General features: G+C 61.6%; 3 protein-coding genes across 5 annotated transcripts; 2 read left to right on the top strand and 1 right to left on the bottom strand.

Moving 5' to 3' along the window:
• The first annotated feature begins 994 nt into the window (after nucleotides 1-994).
• On the top strand, nucleotides 995-6,856 carry CABP7 (calcium binding protein 7). Its single transcript, XM_068654054.1, has 5 exons — nucleotides 995-1,419; nucleotides 3,991-4,134; nucleotides 5,069-5,181; nucleotides 5,786-5,939; nucleotides 6,032-6,856. Exons 1-5 carry the CDS (start codon nucleotides 1,311-1,313, stop codon nucleotides 6,157-6,159), a joined length of 648 nt encoding a protein of 215 aa, XP_068510155.1. The 5' UTR covers nucleotides 995-1,310; the 3' UTR covers nucleotides 6,160-6,856.
• Nucleotides 6,857-10,207: 3,351 nt separating this feature from the next.
• On the bottom strand, nucleotides 10,208-18,299 carry ZMAT5 (zinc finger matrin-type 5). Of its 3 annotated transcripts, none has more exons than XM_068653558.1 (6): nucleotides 18,164-18,299; nucleotides 16,488-16,709; nucleotides 15,852-15,914; nucleotides 15,582-15,662; nucleotides 12,324-12,438; nucleotides 10,208-10,430 (listed from the first exon to the last, which is right to left on the bottom strand). In XM_068653558.1, exons 2-6 carry the CDS (start codon nucleotides 16,612-16,614, stop codon nucleotides 10,301-10,303), a joined length of 516 nt encoding a protein of 171 aa, XP_068509659.1. In that variant the 5' UTR covers nucleotides 16,615-16,709; nucleotides 18,164-18,299; the 3' UTR covers nucleotides 10,208-10,300. The 3 variants fall into 3 exon arrangements, with proteins under 3 accessions (XP_068509659.1, XP_068509661.1, XP_068509660.1); XM_068653560.1 differs by having other exon boundaries at nucleotides 12,324-12,435; XM_068653559.1 differs by lacking the exon at nucleotides 18,164-18,299 and adding an exon at nucleotides 17,761-18,129.
• Nucleotides 18,259-19,828, top strand: UQCR10 (ubiquinol-cytochrome c reductase, complex III subunit X). Its single transcript, XM_068653561.1, has 2 exons — nucleotides 18,259-18,432; nucleotides 19,556-19,828. Exons 1-2 carry the CDS (start codon nucleotides 18,292-18,294, stop codon nucleotides 19,601-19,603), a joined length of 189 nt encoding a protein of 62 aa, XP_068509662.1. The 5' UTR covers nucleotides 18,259-18,291; the 3' UTR covers nucleotides 19,604-19,828.
• Nucleotides 19,829-20,265: the final 437 nt, after the last annotated feature.

Raw genomic sequence — 20,265 nt, 5'->3', positions numbered from 1 at the left:
CTCCCCATTCCTTCAGCAGATCCATTCCTACCCCCATCCCCATCCCTAACACATTCCCTTCCTCATTCCCATCCCATCCCAATTACCACCTCAACCCCATCTCCATTCATCCCATCCCATCCTATCCCCATCCCAATTCCATTCTCACCCCCATCCCCATTACATCCCCTTCCCCATCCCATCCCATCCTCATTTCACCCCATCCCCTTCTCCATCCCATCCCACCCCTAACACATCTTCTTCCCCATCCCCACCCCCATCCCATCCTATCCCTTCCTCATCCCCATCCCATCCTCATCCTCATCCCTTTCCCTTCCCTTCCCCATCCCCATCCCATCCCCATCCCATCCTATCTCCATCCCCATTCCATCAGCATCCTCAATCCCATTCTCATTCCCATCCCCACCACATCCCCATCTCCATCCCAACCCCACCCCTTTCCCATCCCCATCCCTTCCCCATCCCTTCCCCATCCTCATCCTCATCCTCATCCCTTTCCCTTCCCTCCCCATCCCCATCCCTATCTCCATCCTTCTCCCTACCCCACCCCATCCCCATCCCCTCCCCATCCCCATCCCCATCCCTTTCCCTTCCCTACCCCACCCCATCCCCATCCCATTCCCATCCCCATCACACCCCCTTCTCCATCCCCATCCCATCCCATCCCCTTCCCTTTCCCTTCCCCACCCATCCCCATCCCCATCCCCATCCCATCCTATCCCATCCCCATCCCATACTCATCCTCATCCCTTTCCCTTCCCTTCCCCATCCCATCTCCATCCCCATCCCTTTCCCTTCCCCATCCTCATCCCCATCCCCATCCCCATCCCTTCCTTTCCCTTTCCCCATCCCCATCCCCACCCCTCCCACCCCCCACCCCTCTCCCCCCCCCCTTTTTACCCCCCAGCCCGGTACCGGGGAGGCGCGGCCGGGGGGCGGGGGTTGGGGCTGGGGGCGGGCAGCGAGCGCCGAGCCCCGGCTCCTGCTCCGCCAAACTTGGGCAGCGGCAGGAGGCTGCGGCGGAGGCCCCGCCATGCCGGGCCCCAAGGGGCAGCTCCCGGGGGGGTACCGGGGGGGCTCCGGAGCCGGTCCCGGCCTTTAAAAGCGGCTCCTGGATGCTGGGAGCCGGCCCCGGCCCCCCCCCCCCTCCGCCCTGAGGCCGCGGGGACGGGCTGCTCGGGGGGGGGGGGGGGCCGGGGGAGGTGGAGGTGGGTTTGGGTTTTTTGGGGGGGGCCGACCCCGTCCCGGGTTAGGCTCGGATTTCTTCTGGGGAATTTTTTTTTCGGCCGGCGAAACTTTGGGCTCCGAAGATGCCGTTCCACCCGGTGACCGCCGCGTTGATGTACCGGGGCATCTACAGCGTGCCCCCGCTGCTGGCAGAGCAGCACCCCGTGGACATCCCCGAGGACGAGCTGGAGGGTGAGCCCTGGGGGGGGGGAATGCTGGGGGTGAGCCCTGGGACCCCCCTCCCCGCACCGCGCTCCGCCTGGCCCCATCGGTCCCCCCCCCCCCCCCATCCCCACGCGTGGCACGGTGGTGGGGTCGGGGAGCCCACTCGTGGCATGCACAGGGCCGGGCTGCCCCGAAAAGGGGGTTTTTCGCCCCAAAAGTTTGGCTGCGGGACGGGGACGCGGCCCCCAGGGGGCTGCTCGCAGCCTGCGGGCACCGCAGGGGAAACTGAGGCACGGGGACACGCAGCCGGGGGGCCCCAAACCGCAGTGTGCAGGGCTGGGGGCTCTGCTACAGCTTCACACCCCCATGCATGTGTGTGAGTGTGTGTGTGCTTGTTTGCAGCCCCCCCGGCACGTGTATGTGTGTGTGCACGTCTGTGTGCACACGCACGGCCCCGCTGCAGGGTGTGTGCACGCACACGTGCAGTGCTGGGGGGGGAGCTGGGTTCACGTGCACAGCCCTGCTGCAGGGGGTGCGTGTGTGCATGCACCAGTGCAGCGTGGCGCTCAGGTGGTTGGGTGTGTGTGCACAAGCACAGCATCACTGCAAGGTGTTTGTGCATGCACAAGTACAACGTCACTGCAAGGTGTTTGTGTGTGCATGCACAGGTACAGCATCACTGCAAGGTGTCTGTGTCTGTGCACACAAGCACAACATCACTGCAAAGTGTTTGTGGATGCATGCACAAGCACAGCATCATTGCAAGGTTTCTGTGTGTGCGTGCACAAGTACAACGTCACTGCAAGGTGTTTGTGTCTGTGCACACAAGCACAGCATCACTGCAAAGTGTTAGTGTGTGCATGCACAAGCACAGCGTCACTGCAAGGTGTCTGGGTGTGCATGCACAAGTACAACATCACTGCAAGGTGTTTGTGCATGCACAGGTACAGCATCACTGCAAGGTGTCTGTGCACACAAGCACAGCGTCACTGCAAAGTGTTTGTGTGTGTGTGCACAAGCACAGCATCGCTGCAAGGTTTCTGTGTGTGTGTGCACAAGCACAGTGTCACTGCAAGGTGTCTGTGTGTGCAAGCACAGGTACAGCATCACTGCAAGGTGTCTGTGCACACAAGCACAACATCACTGCAAGGTGTTTGTGCACGCACAAGCACAGCGTGGCTGTCAGGTGTCTGTGCATGCAAGCACAACGTCACTGCGAGGTGTTTGTGCATGCACAAGCACAGCGTCACTGTGAGGTGTTTGCATGCACACACACGCACAGCAGCACTGCAAGGTGCCTGTGGGTGCACAAGCACAGCGTGGCTGCAAAGTGTCTGTGCACACACAGGTCCAGCACGGTGCCGGGCTGTGCATGCACGGGCACAGCCTCGCTGCAAGCTGTTCGCATGCACGCACAGGCACAGCGTGGCTGCAAAGGGCGCACCACGAGCACAGCGTGGCTGCAAGGCGTGTGTGTGTGTGCGTCACAAGCACAGCACCGCTGCAAGGCGTGCACGTGTGCATGCACGAGCACGGCACCACTTCGGTGTGTGTGTGTGTGCGTGCACAAGCACGGCACTGCTGCAGTGTGCATGCACAGCCCCGTTGCAGCGTTGCACACACGCACACCCCCAGCGTGTGGTGCACCAACGGGGTGCTCCTGCCACGACCCACGGCCCTCGAGACCCCCAAGGTGACCCCACGGGGGGACCATGCAGGGGGGGGGAACCCGCTGCTGGCTCCCCCTGAGCCTTGGGGGTGGCCCCGAGCCCCCTGTGCCTGGTTTTTGGGGCTGGCAGGGAGAAGCAAAGCTGTCGAGCCAGCAGGCCAAAACCTACCAAATTTACCCCAAAACGCCTCGCAGGATGTCTCAGACGGCACCCGGCTGGGCTGGGGGCTCAGAGCAGGGGGAAACCACCCGGCATGAGACTTCATGTTTTTAGCACTGCTCCCAAACACAGCGTTTTACATCCCAAGGCGGCTTTACCGGCTGCTGCACTGACATGGCACCCCCCGGGGACCCCAAAGGCCACCCCATCCCCGTGGCTTTGGGGCACAACATCAAGAGTTTGGGTCGATTTCAGCCCAATTCCGTGTTTCCCCCCAGTGCAAGTCCTCGCTGCCGCATGCGGAGCCCTCAGCTCCCTCAGCCTGGCTCGGGCTCTGCTGGTGGGGGGAGATCCAAGAGGAAGGAAATCCCCTAAAAAGCAGCAATTTGGGCAAAACCGCCCCATGCTGCCCAGTGTTCCTCCAGAAAACGGGACCGAGCGCGGCTTTAGGGCGGCCGGCACCCACCGAGCTGCCCCCGTCCTCCCGCAGCACCCAGGGGCTGCGTTTTGGGCCAGAACCCCCAGATCTGCTCACTTTCTCCTCCCCGCTCTGCCCCACGGGGCGGCAGGGCGTCGAGCACCGCGGGTTCGGGATATTTGGGGCTCGGCACCGGTGCCGGCCCCGCGCTGGGTGCCCAGGAACGGGATGCGCCCAGCCCCACCGTGCCTCAGTTTCCCCTCTGCGGGGGGCGAGCGGCTGGCCTGGGGGGGGTTAGGGGGGGGGGGGGGATTTTTGGGGTGTCCGGGCTGAGCCCCGTTTCCCCCGCAGAGATCCGCGAAGCCTTCAAGGTGTTCGACCGGGACGGCAACGGCTTCATCTCCAAGCAGGAGCTGGGCACGGCCATGCGCTCGCTGGGCTACATGCCCAACGAGGTGGAGCTCGAGGTCATCATCCAGCGCCTCGACATGGACGGTAGGACCCCGGCACGGGACCCCCAGCACCCCCCCATGCTGCTCCCCCCCCCTTTTCCCATCACTGCTGGATTCGGAGGAGCCCGGTTCGGGTCCTGCCTCGTGCCCGGAGCCTTGTCCGTCACCCTCCTCTTCCTCCCCGTGGCTCCGTTCGGGAGGATTTAACGGGGCTGGAACCGGTCCAGGGTGGGATGGGGGTGTCCTGAGCTGGCCAACCCCCCCGGGATTGGGGTGCCCGGCCCAGATCCCACACCCCAAGGCTGGATCCCACACCCTGGTGCCAGATCCCACACCCCGTGGCCCTGCACCCCGTGGCCCTGCCCTCCCCGTCACTCCCATGCTCACCGGGACCTTAAGGAGCGCGTTAATTTATTGGATTCCTTTTTCTTTTTTCTTTTTTTTTTTTTTCCCCATTTAAAAGCCTTTCAGGCGAGGCTGCCAAGCCGCGGCTCCCTCCATTACTCATCGTTAGTGCCGCCGTGACAGCCCCGGGGGCTGATGTCCTCCTCCCCATGAGGGCAGCCCGGCCCCATTTCTGTGGGGTTTTGGGGGCTGGGGCATGGGGGTCCCGGCTGGAGCCGGGCTTCCAGCCGCTCCTGGGGGTCCCCAACTGCTGCGGGGGTCCTGAGCAGTGCAGGAGGTCCCAGTTGGTGCCCTGGTCCCCAGATGGATTTTGGGGTCCCCAGCAGGCACTGGGGTCCCCCAGCAGTGTGGGGTCCCCATTCGGTGAAGCCCCAGGGTCAGGGGGGTGCCGCCGGAGCCCCCAAAGCGCCAAGCCCTGGAGCGGGGTCCCACCAAAACCACCAAGCCCAGCGGCGTCCCCCCAAAACGGAGCCGTGGGGACACTTCCCAGGGTCCCCATTTGAGGGGGGGACAGGGGACACGCTCGTCCCCGTGCCGGGGTGTCGGGGTGACGCCGGCTCCGTGTCCCGCAGGTGACGGGCAGGTGGACTTCGAGGAGTTCGTGACACTGCTGGGCCCCAAGCTGTCCACCTCGGGCATCCCGGAGAAGTTCCACGGCACCGACTTCGACACCGTCTTCTGGAAGGTAGGGGGGGACCCGACCCCAACCCGCACACCGGGGACAACGGGTCGGGGCTGGGTTGGGGTCGGGGTTAGGATTGGGTCGGGTTTGAGGTTGGGGTCGGGGTCAAGGTAAGGCTTGGGGCTGGGGTTAGGGCTAGGGTCAGAGTTAGGGTCAGGGCTGGGGCTGAGCTTGGGGTCGGGCTCAGGGTGAGGGTTTGCTTGGGGTTAGGGCTCAGGTCAGGGTCAGGCTCAGGCTGTGGTTGGGGCTGGGTTTAGGGTTAGGGGCAGGGTTGGGCCTGGGGTCGGGCTCCAGTTTAGGGCTGGGGTCAGGGTGAGGGCCAGGCTCAGGCTGGGGTTAGAATTGGGGTTAGGGGCAGGTTTGGGGTCAGGCTCAGTCTCTGCATTAAGGTCACCTTTGGGGTCAGGCTGCGTTCTAGGGCCACATTTGGGGTCAGGCTGCGCCCTGCGCACAGCGACCTGAACCCCGGCCCGTGACCAAGCACCCTTGGGTGCTGGAGCCCCCGGCCCCGCTCCGCCGAGGCTCGGGCGAGGCGAGCAGCCCCCCGACACTGGGGTGGGGGGGTGGGGGAATTTGGGGTGCCCCCACCCACCCGTCCGCCCCGCAGTGCGACATGCAGAAGCTGACGGTGGACGAGCTGAAGCGGCTGCTGTACGACACCTTCTGCGAGCACCTCTCCATGAAGGACATCGAGAACATCATCATGACGGAGGAGGAGAGCCACATGGGCACGGCCGAGGAGTGCCCCGTGGACGTGGAGAGTGAGCGGGGGGGGCGTGGGGTATGGGGGGGGGTGGGACACGGTGGGGACGTGGGGACAGCGGGGTGGGGGTGACGCCGGCTGTCCCCGCAGCCTGCTCCAGCCAGCAGATCCGGCAGACGTGCGTGCGCAAAAGCCTCATCTGCGCCTTCGCCATCGCCTTCATCATCAGCGTCATGCTCATCGCCGCCAACCAGGTGCTGCGCAGCGGCATGAAGTAGGACCAGGGGACACCAGGGGACACCGGGGGACACCCTCACCCCCCCAAAAAAAAATAGCAAACCTCCCACCCCGGCACAGGGGTGGGGAGCCCGCGGGGCTGCTCGCGCGACGCCCGGACTGCGGCAGAGCCCCGGAACCCCGCCAGCAAGTACCAAGTGCATGCACCGTGCATGGAGCCCGCCCGCTGCCCCCCCAAAACCCCGAGCCGGGGGCGAAACGTGCCCGCGGTGCCGGCCCCCCCCCTTGCACCCCCCCTGCTGCACCACGTCCAGCCCCTGCAGCTCCGTATTTATGGCCGAACCGAGCGCCCCGTGAGCAATACACGCGCCTGAGATCTGTATTTTTGTTCCCAATTCGGAGAGGGGGGGGCGTTTGCATGGACCTCGCCGCCAAAGGCTGGATCTGCCCCCCCCTGCCTCCGCCGTGCACCCCCCCAGCCCCGTGCCGTGCCTCAGTTTCCCCAGCTGCCAGAGGGGGCTGCCCGCACGAGGACCCGCTGGGAAGAGCCGCACGTCCCGGCAGCCTGGGGACCCCCCCGTCCAACCCCCCCAGCCTGTATGTAGCACCCGCCGGGCCCCGGCCCGGTTTGGATTTGGGTCCGTTTCTCATTCTTTGGAGTTCCGTTCTTATTTTATTTTATTTTTTTCCTTCCTGGTCGGTCGTTTCCGATCTGAAATAAAACCGGGATTTCTGAACTGCTCGGGGACGCTCGGGGGGCGCAGGGCACCCATGGGTGCTGCGACCCAGCTCTGTCAAAGCCACGCGGGACCTGTGTGACCCCACCAGGACCCCCCCCAGCTCCTGGTTTATTTATGGGGGGGGTCTGCCCCCCATGCTGAGCGACGCTGTCCCGCTAATGAGAGCACCCTGGAAATCCCCTCTCCGTGCGCTCCGGGGGGGGTCCTGCACCCGCCTGATGGATAGCCCTCCCCGAGCCCCCAGACGATGCATTTTTAATGGCAAATAGATTAAAATAATAAATAAAAACCCGGGGAGCTCTCGGTGCCGGTAGCATCACGGGCACGGCTGCTTCCCTGCAGGAGGTGGCCACCCCCGGGGCGTCGGGGCTGCGGGCCGCCAGCTCGCTCCCTGCTTGGGGACACCCCAGTTTGGGTGCAAAACTGCTGGAAATGGGAATTTCTGGGCAGGGAGAGCTGAGGAGTGCAGGGATCGGTTCAAGGCACAGGGATCTCCGTGGCTCGGCGCGGCGCTGCCAGGAATCGGCTGCGTGTTACCGGGGGGGGGGGTGATGGGGGCTGGTTGGGGTTTTTTTATTTATTTCTTTTTTTGGATCTCATATAATTTATCACGCAAATTGAACCGAGCGTCCAAATGAGAAATGAAAATGGGAAGCGCTCCACGGCAGTGAAATCATCTCGGCTGCCTCGAAAAGAGGGGGAGGCTCCGCGCCCGTAATGAAATTTCATCCATCTCCCCGCAGAAACTTTTGCTTTTTTACGAACCGGCGTTTTCAGGGGAAACCACGTGCCCTCGGCGCTGTGTACATACAGCCAGATATATTTAACCAGGTCTGTTATGGACGCTGTGAATAAACATAAGGAAGGCGAAAAAAAAGGAGAAAAAAAAAAAGAAAAAAAAAAAAAGGAAAACGAGGACAATTTAATTTGCTAGAAAAGACAGTAACATAAAAGAAAAATCAGCTAAAAGGAAGAGCGCGGTCCCCAAAGCTCGGCTCCTCAAAGCTGCTCAATTAATTTTAATGGGAATTGAATGGGGCTTCCTCACAGCGGGTGTTTGGAGATCTGGGCTCCCGGCTCGGAAGCACCTGAGCGGCTCCAGGCCCCGGTGCTGGTCCCGGTGCTGGTGCCGCAGCCGGGGCTGTGTCACTGCGGCTGCCGCGAGGCGACGCGCCCCGCTAATTTAATTAAACGCTCGCTGGGAGAAAAAAAATCTCCCTCTGCGAGCGGTTTGACGGCGGCGCAGCGGGACGAGGGGCGAGAAGGACCCTGCTGCTGTCAGACCCCGCTGGATGGTGCCGTGCTGGCAGGAAAAACACCTGGGTTTGGGGTTTCTGTAGCACCGAGAAGGGTTTTGGGGGAGGAAAGGGTGGTTTTGTCTCTCCGGTCCTGCAAGCAGCGTGGGGTGGCCTCAGCCTTGTCCCTGAAGCTGTTCCCATCCCTGCTCCGTTCCTATTCCATCCCCATCCCCAACCCATCCCATCCCCATCCCCATCCCCATCCCCAACCCATCCCATCCCCATTCCCATTCTCACCCCATCCCGTCCCCATCCCCGTCCCCTTCCTCTCCCAGCAAGAGCTGCCAGAGGACGCCGGGCAGAGCCCAGCGGGGCTGCACCTTGGCAGGGTCCCAGGAGCGGCTCATTTCCCTAAAAGCTTCCCGAGCGATGCCTCCCGCTGCACAGGGGGCACTTTGGCTCGTGCCACCGCTCCCGGGCTGCAGCCCCCCTGCCAGCCCCGGCACATCCCAGCCGGGGACACCGAGTCCCAGGGGGGAATGTGCTGGGGGGCTCCATCCTGCAGCATCCCTGGGGGACAGCAGCTTGTTTTGGGGTGCTGCGGGGTCCTCCCCCCTGGAGCTGATGTTTGCAGTGCCAAACTTGTGTTTGTTTGTTTGTTTTTTGCGAGTTCACAACTCGCCCCGCTTCGGGCGGACGGGTGGCACCGAGCAGGGCGCGGGGCTGGCAGCGGGGGAAGCAAAGCAAGACTCGAAAACCCAGGCTGGGAAGAGCAGAATATTTGGATGGCGGATTGCAAAACACCGCTGCAGAGGCGGGCGCAGGCACACGGCTCACGGCCCCCCTCGGGATGCCTGCAGGAGGTTTGGCTCTCTGTTTTCCTCCGCCAGCAGCTGTGGCCCCAGGGGGAAGGGACCCGTGCACGTGGCCGGCTTCTCGCTGGAGCCACTTGGCACCCTCTGAAGCTGGAGCTGCTGCAGGGGCTGATCCCACGGGTGGCCGAGAGCGGAGCATCACGGCCCTTTTGGGGTTATTCCAGCCTCATTTGGCCTCCTGAAGGTGATCAGGCTCCACGTTCAGGGCAGGGGGGTTCCCGTCCTCTGGGGAGGTGCCAGATGGGTGCTGCCCCCTGGGTCCCAACCTCTGGGCTCCCTCTTGCCAAAGCCTGCAGAGCACAGGGGGCAGCAGCCCAAGCCAGAACAACACCAGGAAGGGTAAAACCACCCCTGAGCCCGACTAACAGCACATCCAGCCTCTGCTCGTGCCAAGGAGGAGGCAGCACGGGTTGCTGCTGCTCCTGGGAGTCCTGGACCAGGGCTGGCAGCTCCCTCTGCGCATCGCTGCCCACAGGCTGGTGCTCTCCACGAGCCTGGAGCCGCTGCCTGCACCCGTGGCCAAACCTGGAGTGCGCTGGCACCGCGGAGCTGCTGGCAGGTCGCTGCTCTGGCACACCGCAGCCACCAGCGGGGCGCATGGTGCCGAGCTCCGGGGGGTGGTGGCCAAGCCAAAGTGCGCCCCGCGAGCACCCCCAGCTGCTCCCGGAGGTAGGAGGAGAGGAAGGGCAGGTGCTGGGGGCAGGCAGAGCGAGCCCCTTCCTCATGTGCTCTCCCCACGCTCACGTAGCCCCTTCGTGCCTGATATTTGGCTTTTATTTGCCACTGGTCCGATCCCGACACCCAGTCCTGGCTCCCCCAGCAGGGAGCGACCCCCAGCCACTCACCCCCTTGGCACTCGCCCCTTCCTTCATTTCCTGGAGAAGGAGGAGCCGTGGAAAAATGTTTTTTCCTCCTCGTTTCTCACCTCCAGCCTAGTGGGAGCGGGAGCATGGGGCTTTGGGGAGCTCCCCGAGCTCTTCATTAGGAGCTCCAGCACCTGAACCACCAGCGTCACCCGTTGCATTTAGCAGAAGCAAACCCCAGTCGTCAACACGGGAGGAAATATTTAGCAGGGATGTTTAAAGGCCTGCTTACAGCTTCCTTCCCCAGCCTGCGTGGGCTCCACAAGCAGTGGGGCTGCAGCTTCGCCCCCCATTCGGGGAGCACGGCGATGACCCCTGGGGACCAGCTCGCCCCACGGGAGGCTGCCAGGTGAGAAATAACACAAGGCTGTGATGCGGGGGGGAAAAATTTATTAAAATAAAAGCGTGGGTCAATAATTCAGTGCTTTTCTCAGGCGAGGGCGATGTTCAGCCCCAGCAGGGTGCCTCAGCCCCACTGCAGGTCGGGGGGCAGCGGCCACCCCCCAGGTGGGGGGGCCTGCAGGGATGGGGGCAGCTCCTGGGGTGGCGGCCAGCCCGGCGGGTACTGGAAGGGCAGCGGCTTCTCAGGCAGGGCGCTGCGGAGATGGGAGAGGGAAAGGGCAGAGATGAGCCGTGGCTGACTCCATTCGAGAGCTTGGGGACACAGCGGGGTCCTCGGGGGGGCGAGCATGCCCGTGCCCCCTCTCCTTGTCCCCACACGGCCCCAGAGCAGCGCTGACCCCAGCCCCTCCGTGCCCCAGCTGCCCAAAGCTCCTTGCACAGCTGAGTGTTGAGCCCCACCAGCAGATGTTTCCGTGATCTCTTCCCGAGCAGCCCCCATCCCAAGGCAGCTGCGCACTTCCCGAAGGACAAGGGCCCCTCGGAAGCGGAGGAGCTGCCAAAACGCCAGGGTGTTTTCACAGAAGCACCCTTCACCAGAGGGAAGAGGCTTTCTCCTCCAGCTTGCAGCCCGGGGAACGCTTTTTTTTTTTCTCTCTCGCTCCTGTTTATGAGGGGAGGCTGCTGCGAGCAGCACGTGGGACAGAAGTGTGGAGCGAGAAGCATCGCTGCCTTGTCTCCAGCTGGAGGAGAAAGAGCTGGGCTGGGACAGGTTTAAATCCCCAGGAAACGTGCCCTTTCCTTCATTCCTCAGCACAGGAAACTCACTTGTCCTTCAGCACAAGCCTCCCAGCTTCCTGGGCCTCTCGCTCTGATCCTGCTGGATCCTTTTAATTGCGATGCCAGCAGAAATGTAATTGTGCTCCCTTATGTAACGCTCTGGGGGAGCAGCACCCTCCCAGGGCCCTGATCCCTGCCTGGTGGAGGCAGACGAGGGAGCTCCATGGCTGTTAGGGCAGAAACACGCGCCCAAAGCACAAGGAGACCTCTGGCAGGTGAAGCGAAGCGCACCGCTGCTCGGAAGGGCAACGGCGGGGCTGGAAAGCACACGAGGGGAGAAGGAAAGGAATGGGGATGGACACCGGTGAGGCCAGGCACGGCCAGAGAAGTGCTGAAGAGCTGGGGTTGGTTTGCTGCAGCAGATGGTTTCAGGACCTGTGGGGGCGGAGAGGCTGGGTGGAAAGCAACAGCCCGAAAAACGCCGGGTCTGGCGTGTGCTTGGAGGCAGCGGGGACCAAGTGAGGATGGGAGGCTGGGAATTCGGCTGGGTTTTATCAGCAGGAGAGGATCTGTCCCGAGATCGAAAGATATCGGGCAGGACAAACGAAAAAAGGGCAAACAAACAAGGGGAGGGAGCTCGGGAGCTTGCTGCTGCCGGCGAGCACGGCTGCAGGGCGAAGAGCAGCCAGGCTGATGGATGGAGGGAGCAGAACGCAACGCGCCCAGACAGGCAGCAGAAGGAAGATCCTGCCCAGACCAAACACGGAGAGGACAGGAGCAAACAGGAGGGGAAAAAAAAAAAAAGAACAAAAGAGAGATTTGGCACCTGCCCAAATGTCATCCAATTAAGCCTGCGGCACAGTCAGGTGAGCGAGGGAACAGCAGGGACCCGCAGGCAGGCGTCCCGCTGCCGTGAGGAGGAGCTAATCCCACCCTCTGCCTGGCGAAGGAGAAGGCAGGGACGGGCAGGGACGCGCAGACAGGGCAGGCAGAGGATGGGGGGAGCTGGCAACAGATGAGCCCGGCCTCCTGCCACCCGCAGCAGGCACCAATAACTCAGCGCCACTGCCGCCACGGCCTCCCAGACACGTCCGTGAGTGCTGCCAAGGGCACGGGGGTACCCTACCCTCTGCCTGCCTTCCCCGGGGGAGCAGCCACGGGCAGTGGGACCTGCCTTGTCCCCAACACCATGGGGGGACACTTGCACATGTCCCCGAGGCAGCTGTGCCACGCAGACGGGTCCCTACGGGTGCCAAGAGCCGGCACGTGGCTCAGGTATCAAGCTTTGGGGCAGCCCTGGCCACCTGCGTGGTCCCCAAGCCCCCCCGGGTGTGATCCCACCTCGCTGGGACGCCCCCAGCCCCCGGTACCTGTTGCTCTGAGCCGCGCTCAGCCTCTTCGCCCTCTTCTCCAGCCAGTCCTCGATGGTGCCAAGCGGGACGTCCGCTCCCTCCTGCCGCAGCTCCTTCAGCCGCTGCTCCCCTGCTCGAGAGAGAGCTGTCAGATGCTTGCCCCGTGCTCCTCTCGCTCCGTTACCCCCCCCGAGCTCCTCACCCTGCATTTTTTTGGAGCTGAGAGTTGGCCGTTTGCCCTCAGCACCCCCTGCTCATCCTCCTCTGCTGCCTGCCTGCCCTCGGACGCTCGCTGGGCACAGCGCATCCAGCTGGCATCTCCCCGGGGCTGATCGCTGCCTCCTCCTCCTCCTCCTCACCTCAAGCGCTCCCCAGCAGCTCCCAAGAGCTCCTGCATTTTCTCCTGCAGGCTGGAGCGAGCAGGGCAGTGCCCACAGAAACCTCAGCTGCCCACCCAGAGGCAGGGCAGCGGCAGAGCAGCCCTACTCCAAACGGACGCTCGGTGCCATCACACCTCCAGCCCAGTGGAACGTGACACTTTGGGAAAAATATGGTATTAGTAAAAAAGACACCGAGGCAGCTGCGTGTTGTCCGCCTTTGCTCATAAAACCAAGCGCTTTGGGGACCCCTGATCCCACCTGGAGACCCAGCAGTGCCCCCGTGGTGCCGGCCACCAGCAGCCGTGCGTCGCCGCCGTGTGTCAACGCCTTTCGGGAGAGCACGGCGCGTTTCCAGACAGGGTGTGAAATTAACATCGCTTGGGCAGAGTGAAGGATCGCTCCATCCCGGTGGTGGCACCCAATTATTCATCTGCCCGTTGCATATTCATGAGGACGGCCCCGCCGTGCCATCACACGGCAGCCCCAGATGGATCATTTGTCACCCGGCCCCTGGGAGGAGGTGGCGATGCGCTCGCCGCCACCACCAGGCGAGCGTGCTGCTGGCTGGAGGTCAGGGCACTGCTCTGCAGCCCAGGGATGAGGACGCTGGGTGGAAACGGGGCTGGTGGTGTCTCCTGGGGTTGTTCTGGAGGAGCCAAGTGCCAGCAGAGCCGTGCAGGGCCAGCCCAGAGCCTGAGGGCAGCGCAGGACACGAGCAGCGCGGTAACCTGGGCGCATGGCTCCGACTTGGACACGTTGCAACTTTCCTCAGCGGCACCGACCGCGGCCACCTTGTGTCCCTTGGGTCCCTTTATCTTTTCTCCCCGTGCACCTTTTAGCACGAGCTGCCCCCCCTCTGAAATAAAACCCCCAAATTTTGACTCGCGAGGAGCCCCAGACACACACCCAGCCTGGCTCAGCTCCTCCTGGACCAGGCACTGCCACCAGCACTGAGCGGAGAGGCTGAGGTGAGATCCTTCAGCTCCCTGCCTGGACGGGACCTGGGGGCTGCCCGCACCCCCCCAGTGCACAGGACCAGCAGCAAACAGCAGCTGTGGGACGTGGCTGATGCCTCCCTCGACACGAGCACCTTTGTGAATTGTTTGCAGCCAACGATGAGCGCGCTCCTCGTCCTGCTCCTCCTCGAGCTCAGCCCCCAACAGCCTCGGCCGTGTTCTCCCCGCCACCAGGACGGATCAGGAGCACCCCCCAGCCGTGCTCCTCCTCTCCCTCACAGCTCCTAACCAGCCAGGGCTGCCTCGTGGTGACACCGAACAGCACAGAGCCTGCAGCTCCAAGCAAATCACCGTCGATTTGACGCTGAGTGTTCCTGACATGAGCGCACTGAAGGCGACATCCTGGAAGCGTCTCCTTGAGGAATGATGCAGCAGATGCAGCAGGAGAAGGCTTCGGTGTGGTAGCAGCTGGGGATGTGCCTCACTCCCCGCTGAGGGTGGGAACTGTTTCCTCCTCGTGAGGGTATCCTACCGGGTGCCAAAGCCAAACCAGGGCACGCTCTGAGCTCTCCGAGTGTCCAGAAACGTTCCTGTTTTAAGCCACGGGACTAACAGCACCACCAGGCTGAGCTCCCCGCGTTAAAACACGACAAACACGGCGACGTTTCCCTTGCCTGTTACCAAAAAGCATCGCCAGCAAGAGGAACCTGCTGCCACAGAGCTGCCAACGCCACGCACCCCGCGGGGACACGGGGACGTGCCGGCCTCCTGCAGACCACCCTGCCAGCACACACGCTTGCTTTAAGCTCTCCCCTCAGCCTCAGCCCCTGAGATATCGATATTTGAGTGCCTGAGGAGCGCTGTGATGCCCCCACCACACACCCAACGGCGGCTTGGTGCCCATGGCTGTTCGTTCTGTCTGGATTAATGAGTTATGTGTGGGCTCCTCTGCTCCTCCCCGGCATCCTTCTGAGCTCTGCCCTCCACCAAACCCCTGCAAGCTCTCTGCAGGCTCAGCTCATCAGGCCAGGGGGGTCTGCGTGATCCTCAGCTCAGCTCACACAGGGTTTCTGTGGATTTCCACGGGAGAGGTGAGCAGGATTTGACTCCACCGCCCAGCATGGAGCAGCCCTGCCAGCCCCCAGCCACCGCTCCTCGAAGCCGAATCGTTTAATTAAATGTTTGACTTGGCAATGCAAACGCGAGGTTTCCAAGTCGCCTCCCAGGGATCGGCTCTCTCCTAGCCAATTCCCCGCTCCCCCCTGGCCCACCTGACACGAGGCGATACTCGGCAACACGTGTAATTGGCACGGAAGGCTGCCCGAGCACAGAGCAGCTCGCCAGACTTCCCCTGCAGCCCTGCTCCTCTCGGGAGAGCTTTCTCTCCCCCTGCAAAGGGGCATGGAGGCAGTGCTCTCGGCAAGATAAAGTCCTCTTGGTACAAAAAAAAAATGCTCCTGCTCTCTTAGTACAACAAAAAAAGGAGCCCACTCGCAGCAGGGGAGCAGCTGCCCCCTGCCCAGGCTTCAGCTCCACCCCGCAGCACGCCAGCAGAGGCTGTTTTGGATCCAGGACCCCGTATCCTCGCCTCAGAACAAGGCAACTGATGGCAGCTAGCTTCTGACAGGAGTGGAAGCAGCAGGTCCTCGGTCATCACAGAGTCAGGGGGAAGTCAAATCCATAAATTCAAGGGGAAGCGATGTACCAGTGCCCTCTGCTGCTGACAGTTTTTATTCCCTGACTGAACGAAACCCCAAGGGCTCGGAAAGCCCACCCTCAGCCTCAGATGCTCGCTGCTAAGTGGTAGCAGCATCGTGCAGCTCTTCAGATTTGTCCGTGCCAGCAGAGCAAGAGCAGAAAGCATCCGAAAAACGTCAGTGCTCCCAGCAGCTCCCCCCTTCCTCAGAGACCCGTGGGCAGCTTCTGGCTCCAGGACTCACCTTGCACCTGGGCGCTCAGCTTCTCCAGGTCCTGCTCCGTCATGTGGGAAAACCTGCAGTTGGCCCCGAAATCGCACTGCCCTGCAACAAGAGCCACGGAGAGCCCCGTGAGAGCCACGCACACGAGGTCCTGCCCCAGAAAGGTGCCTGCAAAGCCAGGATCCGCAGCCAGGATGCACAGAACCAAGCCCTTCGCTCCCTCCAGGGAGGACACACACACTCCAGGCTCCCCCGAGCAGCCCGGCCAGGTATTTCCAGCTCAGAACTCACCTGTTTGCAGGAACTTGCGGCACGGTTTCTTGCTCTGCTCCTCTTGCAGGATGGCAGCGGCATCTGGGGGAGAGGAAAGACAAACCACGGGACAGGGTCAGCCCTCCTGCAACACCCCCACCGGCCCCATTGTGGTCCCACGCGGGTCCGATGACTAAGGGGGAGATATTTTAGGTGATAATCATCAACTCCAGCACACAGACAGCCCCCATCTACACTCAGCTTTCCACCAGCTTGCTGGGATCACCTTCTCCCCCCATCCAAGCGGAGCAGAAGCAGCATGGTGGAAAAACAAGGACTCTGCAACCCTTCTGTGGAGCACGGGAAGGCCAGGCAGGTCAGTGGGCTCTCAGAAACCCCACTGAACCCTGAGCTGAGCTTCCAGCAGACCCCGGTGCCGTGGTCCTTCACCTCCCAGGGGTGTGCTGGGGAGAGCCCCCTGCTAGGGCCGCTCCCAGAGGCTGTGGAAGAACTTGCACCACCCGATGGCAACGTCTGGAGACATCCAGAGGCAAGACGAGACAAACCATCAGGGCCAGGACAAGGGATTTTACCAATCTGAGGAAAACCAAGGGCTGCAGCTTGGTTTCACCCGACCCCCCCAGCCCTGGGACGGAAGGGGCAGGCAGCACCCACCTCGGAACAAGTCGTACCAGGCCCTCTTAGCCCGCAGGTGCTGCACTCCGTTGAGGTGTTTCTTCCTGTTGTGGAGGTTGTCCTGGAAGGAGCGGTCGCAGTAATCACAGAAGTACCTCTTCCCCATCTCTCTTCCAGCTCAGCAGCCTCAGCACCGCCTGGGAGCCATCAGACATCCTCGCCCCGGGGACGTGCCGGGGGATCCAAGACTCACAGCGCCTGCTGGAAAGGAGAACAACTCTGATTATTTCAGGTGTGCTGAGTGCCTTCCTCATGCTGCAGCACCCCGGGGCTCAGCCCCAGGAGCCCAAGGGGTCCAGGATCCCAGCCCGGGGGCACAAATCACAGCACCAAGCGAGAGGAAGGAAATTCCCCGTGTCCAGCCCTGCGAGGGGAGGCAGGCACCGAGGGATGCCTGATAAATGCTGAAGATGGATGGGCTGGCAGAGGAGCCCCCCAGGCAACAATCCGGCTTTGGGCGCCCTGACAGCTGAACACATTTAACAAATGGCGCGAGGAATAAAGATTTTATAAATCAAACCCGGTCAGAACCCATCACGGCCTCCCTCAGGTCCTCAGGCCTGGCGGGCAGAGCAGCCCGGGTTGAAATCTCCCCACTGCAATCTCCTTGCTCCCTCTGCTACACCGCAACGAGGCTTGGAGCAGCAGCCTCCGAATTCAGACTTACTGTCCTCGCCCTGCAGCAGGGAAAAGCCCCTGAGGATTTCGGGCAGGCAGAGCCCACGTCCCGAAGGAGCTGGCTCCCAAATTGCACAGCAATTCCCACTGCAGGGGATGAATGAAATAATAATAATTAAAAAAAAACAAACAAACACACAGTCAGAGGAGCACCAAGTCCTGCCAGAGATCTCCCCTCTGCAGATCACGCCGAATATTTTCATTTTTCATCTTTTGAAGAATCCCAGGGCGTGGGTTACCCTGCCTGACCTCTGCCCCTCTCCCAACCCGCTCCCATGGTAAACAAAGAGCATTATTAGGGCCTTATTCAGCCCCAAAACGGTGCCCTAAGGAATCCTTCACTTTCAAACCCGGCTGATTTATGAAGAACCGAACCGCCTCAGCTCCCCCTTTCCTTTTCTCATTTTTAGGCCCTGATTTGCAACTGAATTCAGGCAAACCGAGCCCTGCACCCCCACGCAGCCGGATGGGCTTTGTAGCAGATTAAAAGCCTTTCTGCCTAAATCCAATTACAAAAATCAGGGCTCCGTCTTTATTCTCAACGCTTTAAAGCCTTAACGGCGGGATCCCCCACCTTAAGCCCCTCGGAGCACGTTCTGGGATGAAACGGGACCAAAAACGCCCACGTCCCGTGACACGCAGCGGGTGTTTCACCCGGTGCGAGTCGAGGCACAAGGAGCCTTCGTGAATCCCCTCGTGTTTTCTTGGATTCCTGCACACCTCATGGAGGACCCCAAGGCCCCTCACAGGTGAGGGACCCCCGGATGGAGAGGGACAGGGACAGGGGCTGGGGGGGGGGGGGGGGAAAGCGAAGGCAAGAGTGAGGGGAAAATGGGCGGGAGCAGGGCTGAGGGGGCAGGAGGAGGAGGAGGGGGGGCAGAGGAAGGGAAGGAGGAAGAGCAGGGACAGGAGGATGAAGAGGAGGAGGAGGAGGAGGAGGATGAAGGGCACGGCCCCGTTGCCCCCCCCCCGCTCACCGCCCCTGAGGCCTCCGCTGCGCGCCTCCGGCCTACAACTCCCAGCACCCCCCGCGGCTGGAGGGGGGGGGTTTGCCTACATTTCCCAGCGTGCCCCGCGGCGCGCAGGCGCGGTAGTCGCGGCCAAGATGGCGCTGCTGAGGCAGGCGTACAGCTCGCTGTTCCGCCGCACCTCCACCTTCGCCCTCAGCATCGTGCTGGGCGCCGTCGTCTTCGAGCGCGCCTTCGACCAGGGGGCCGATGCCATCTTCGAGCACCTCAACGAAGGGGTAAGGCCGGGCCCCGAGCCGATCCCGACGCGGGGACGGGCCCTGAAGGTCAGCGCGGCCCTGCCCGCGCCTCACGGGGCGGCCGCTGAGGCCTCACGGGTTGTGTTCGGCGCTCAGCGCTCGGTGCTGAGGGGCCGCCGAGGCGCTGCCCGTGCTGGGTGGAGCTGTCCCGAGTCCTCCCTTGGCTGCTCGGGCTCTGAACGGGCTCAAAGGGCAGCGGGGAACAGCACGGAGAGAGGCGGGGTCACGCTGCTGGAGGAGCTGTGCCAGGAGCGGTGACAGAGCTGAGAAAATCCAGAAAATCTTGTTCTTGTTTTCTTCAGAACGAGAGAAGGGGTCCCAGCTTCTTAGCAGCAGTCGTTGTTGTGGCGTTATGTTTGAATTGGGCGCTCAGCTCCTTTTTTAATTGTAGCTTTAAGCTTCTATGCCTTCACATTTTCTTAAGCAGGGATTGAAAACCAAATTGACTCTAAAAAAAATTAAAGCATTTTCTAGGGAAAGCGCAGCACGCACGGTGTTTCCTTTAGTCCTGATCACACCACCACATTTCCCAGCCAGGGTTGGGTTCCCTTGTGCATCCTGCATCTCCTGTGTGGGGGCCAAGTCCTGGCGCTGAGCGCAGTGCTCGTGGCAGCTCTGCTTTGTGGAGCCAGAGAGCAGGGGGGGCTCCAGCTCCTGCCCTGCCTGCTCTCAGGGCTGCACACCTGTGTCAGGATCAGCCTAAGGAGCTGGGGCAGGGCAGCACCCACGGCCCTCCCAGCACAGGCAGTGTGCTGCTCTTTGCTTTGCAAGCCCTGTCAGAAGGGCAGGAAGGCAGAGAGGGGAGCCAGAGGGACCAGAGGACAAAAGGTGCCACCAGGTCTGTTCCACATGAGCTCCATGAGCAAGGAGCAGGCTGGTGGCACTCAGCTGTGTGTCCTGAAAGCTTTGTGTTGTGCTGCTGGGGGACAGGGTGTGCCTGTCACAGCGGGCAAGCTGTCACCTAGGATGTGTGCCCCTGCTGGTTCTTCTGTCCCCTAGTGTCTGTTACCAGTGCAGGCTTCAGAACAACTTGCTTTAAAGTGAAAATTTATCATAATGCCGTTGAAACACGAGCTAATTTCATTTTTTTGTTTTTATACAGAAACTGTGGAAACACATCAAGCACAAGTATGAAGCGAGTGACAACTGAAACGCTCAGCAGCAGGATCCAGCCTGGGGTGGCAAAAAACACTGCAGAGAAGGATTCGGTGTCCTGAAACCAGCTGGATCAAAATGGAATTGGGTTCCTGATCGCCTCCGAGCCAGATTGTATCAGCCACCTCCTGATATGATGTAAAATGCGTTGGACTCCAGGAGTTCTGCTGCTGTGTTGAAACTTTCTGTGTTAAATAAAATAAAAAGTTCTTGGCCCGTGTCTCAGGCTCATGCGTTTACTCGATTTGTCCTTGGTTCTGCCTGTAAGTCTCTCAACCTAGGAGATGAAGGATGCTTAAACACAGCCCCAGGTGCAGGTCCCTAAGCAGGCTGTTCTCAGTGTGCTGTGAAAGCACTTACACAGCTCAGGCCTGTCACAACAACCTGGGCTTCTGCCTGTGAGTCCTTCCAGCCTTGTTCAAAGACCAGGGGCTTAAATCAGGGGTTTTCAAACCACTCATTTACTTTTTTTCACGCAGGGCTGTGCTGGTTCATAGCCCTCCATCATTTCACAGCAGTGAAAGGGCAGTGAAATGTCTGTGAGGACTCGAGGGTGGGCACCTCTCGTCCTGAACCTGCTGCTGCAGGACACAGCCCACGCCTCTCCCTCCTTCCTATATTTTCCCTAATGAGCAGCACTTTCAGCAATGGATGAGA

The sequence above is a fragment of the Anas acuta genome, chromosome 17, assembly GCF_963932015.1.
Source record: "Anas acuta chromosome 17, bAnaAcu1.1, whole genome shotgun sequence".
NCBI classification, from domain to species: Eukaryota; Metazoa; Chordata; class Aves; order Anseriformes; family Anatidae; genus Anas; species Anas acuta.
Note: the sequence above shows the minus strand (reverse complement) of the source record. Positions and strands in the feature narration are given on the sequence as shown.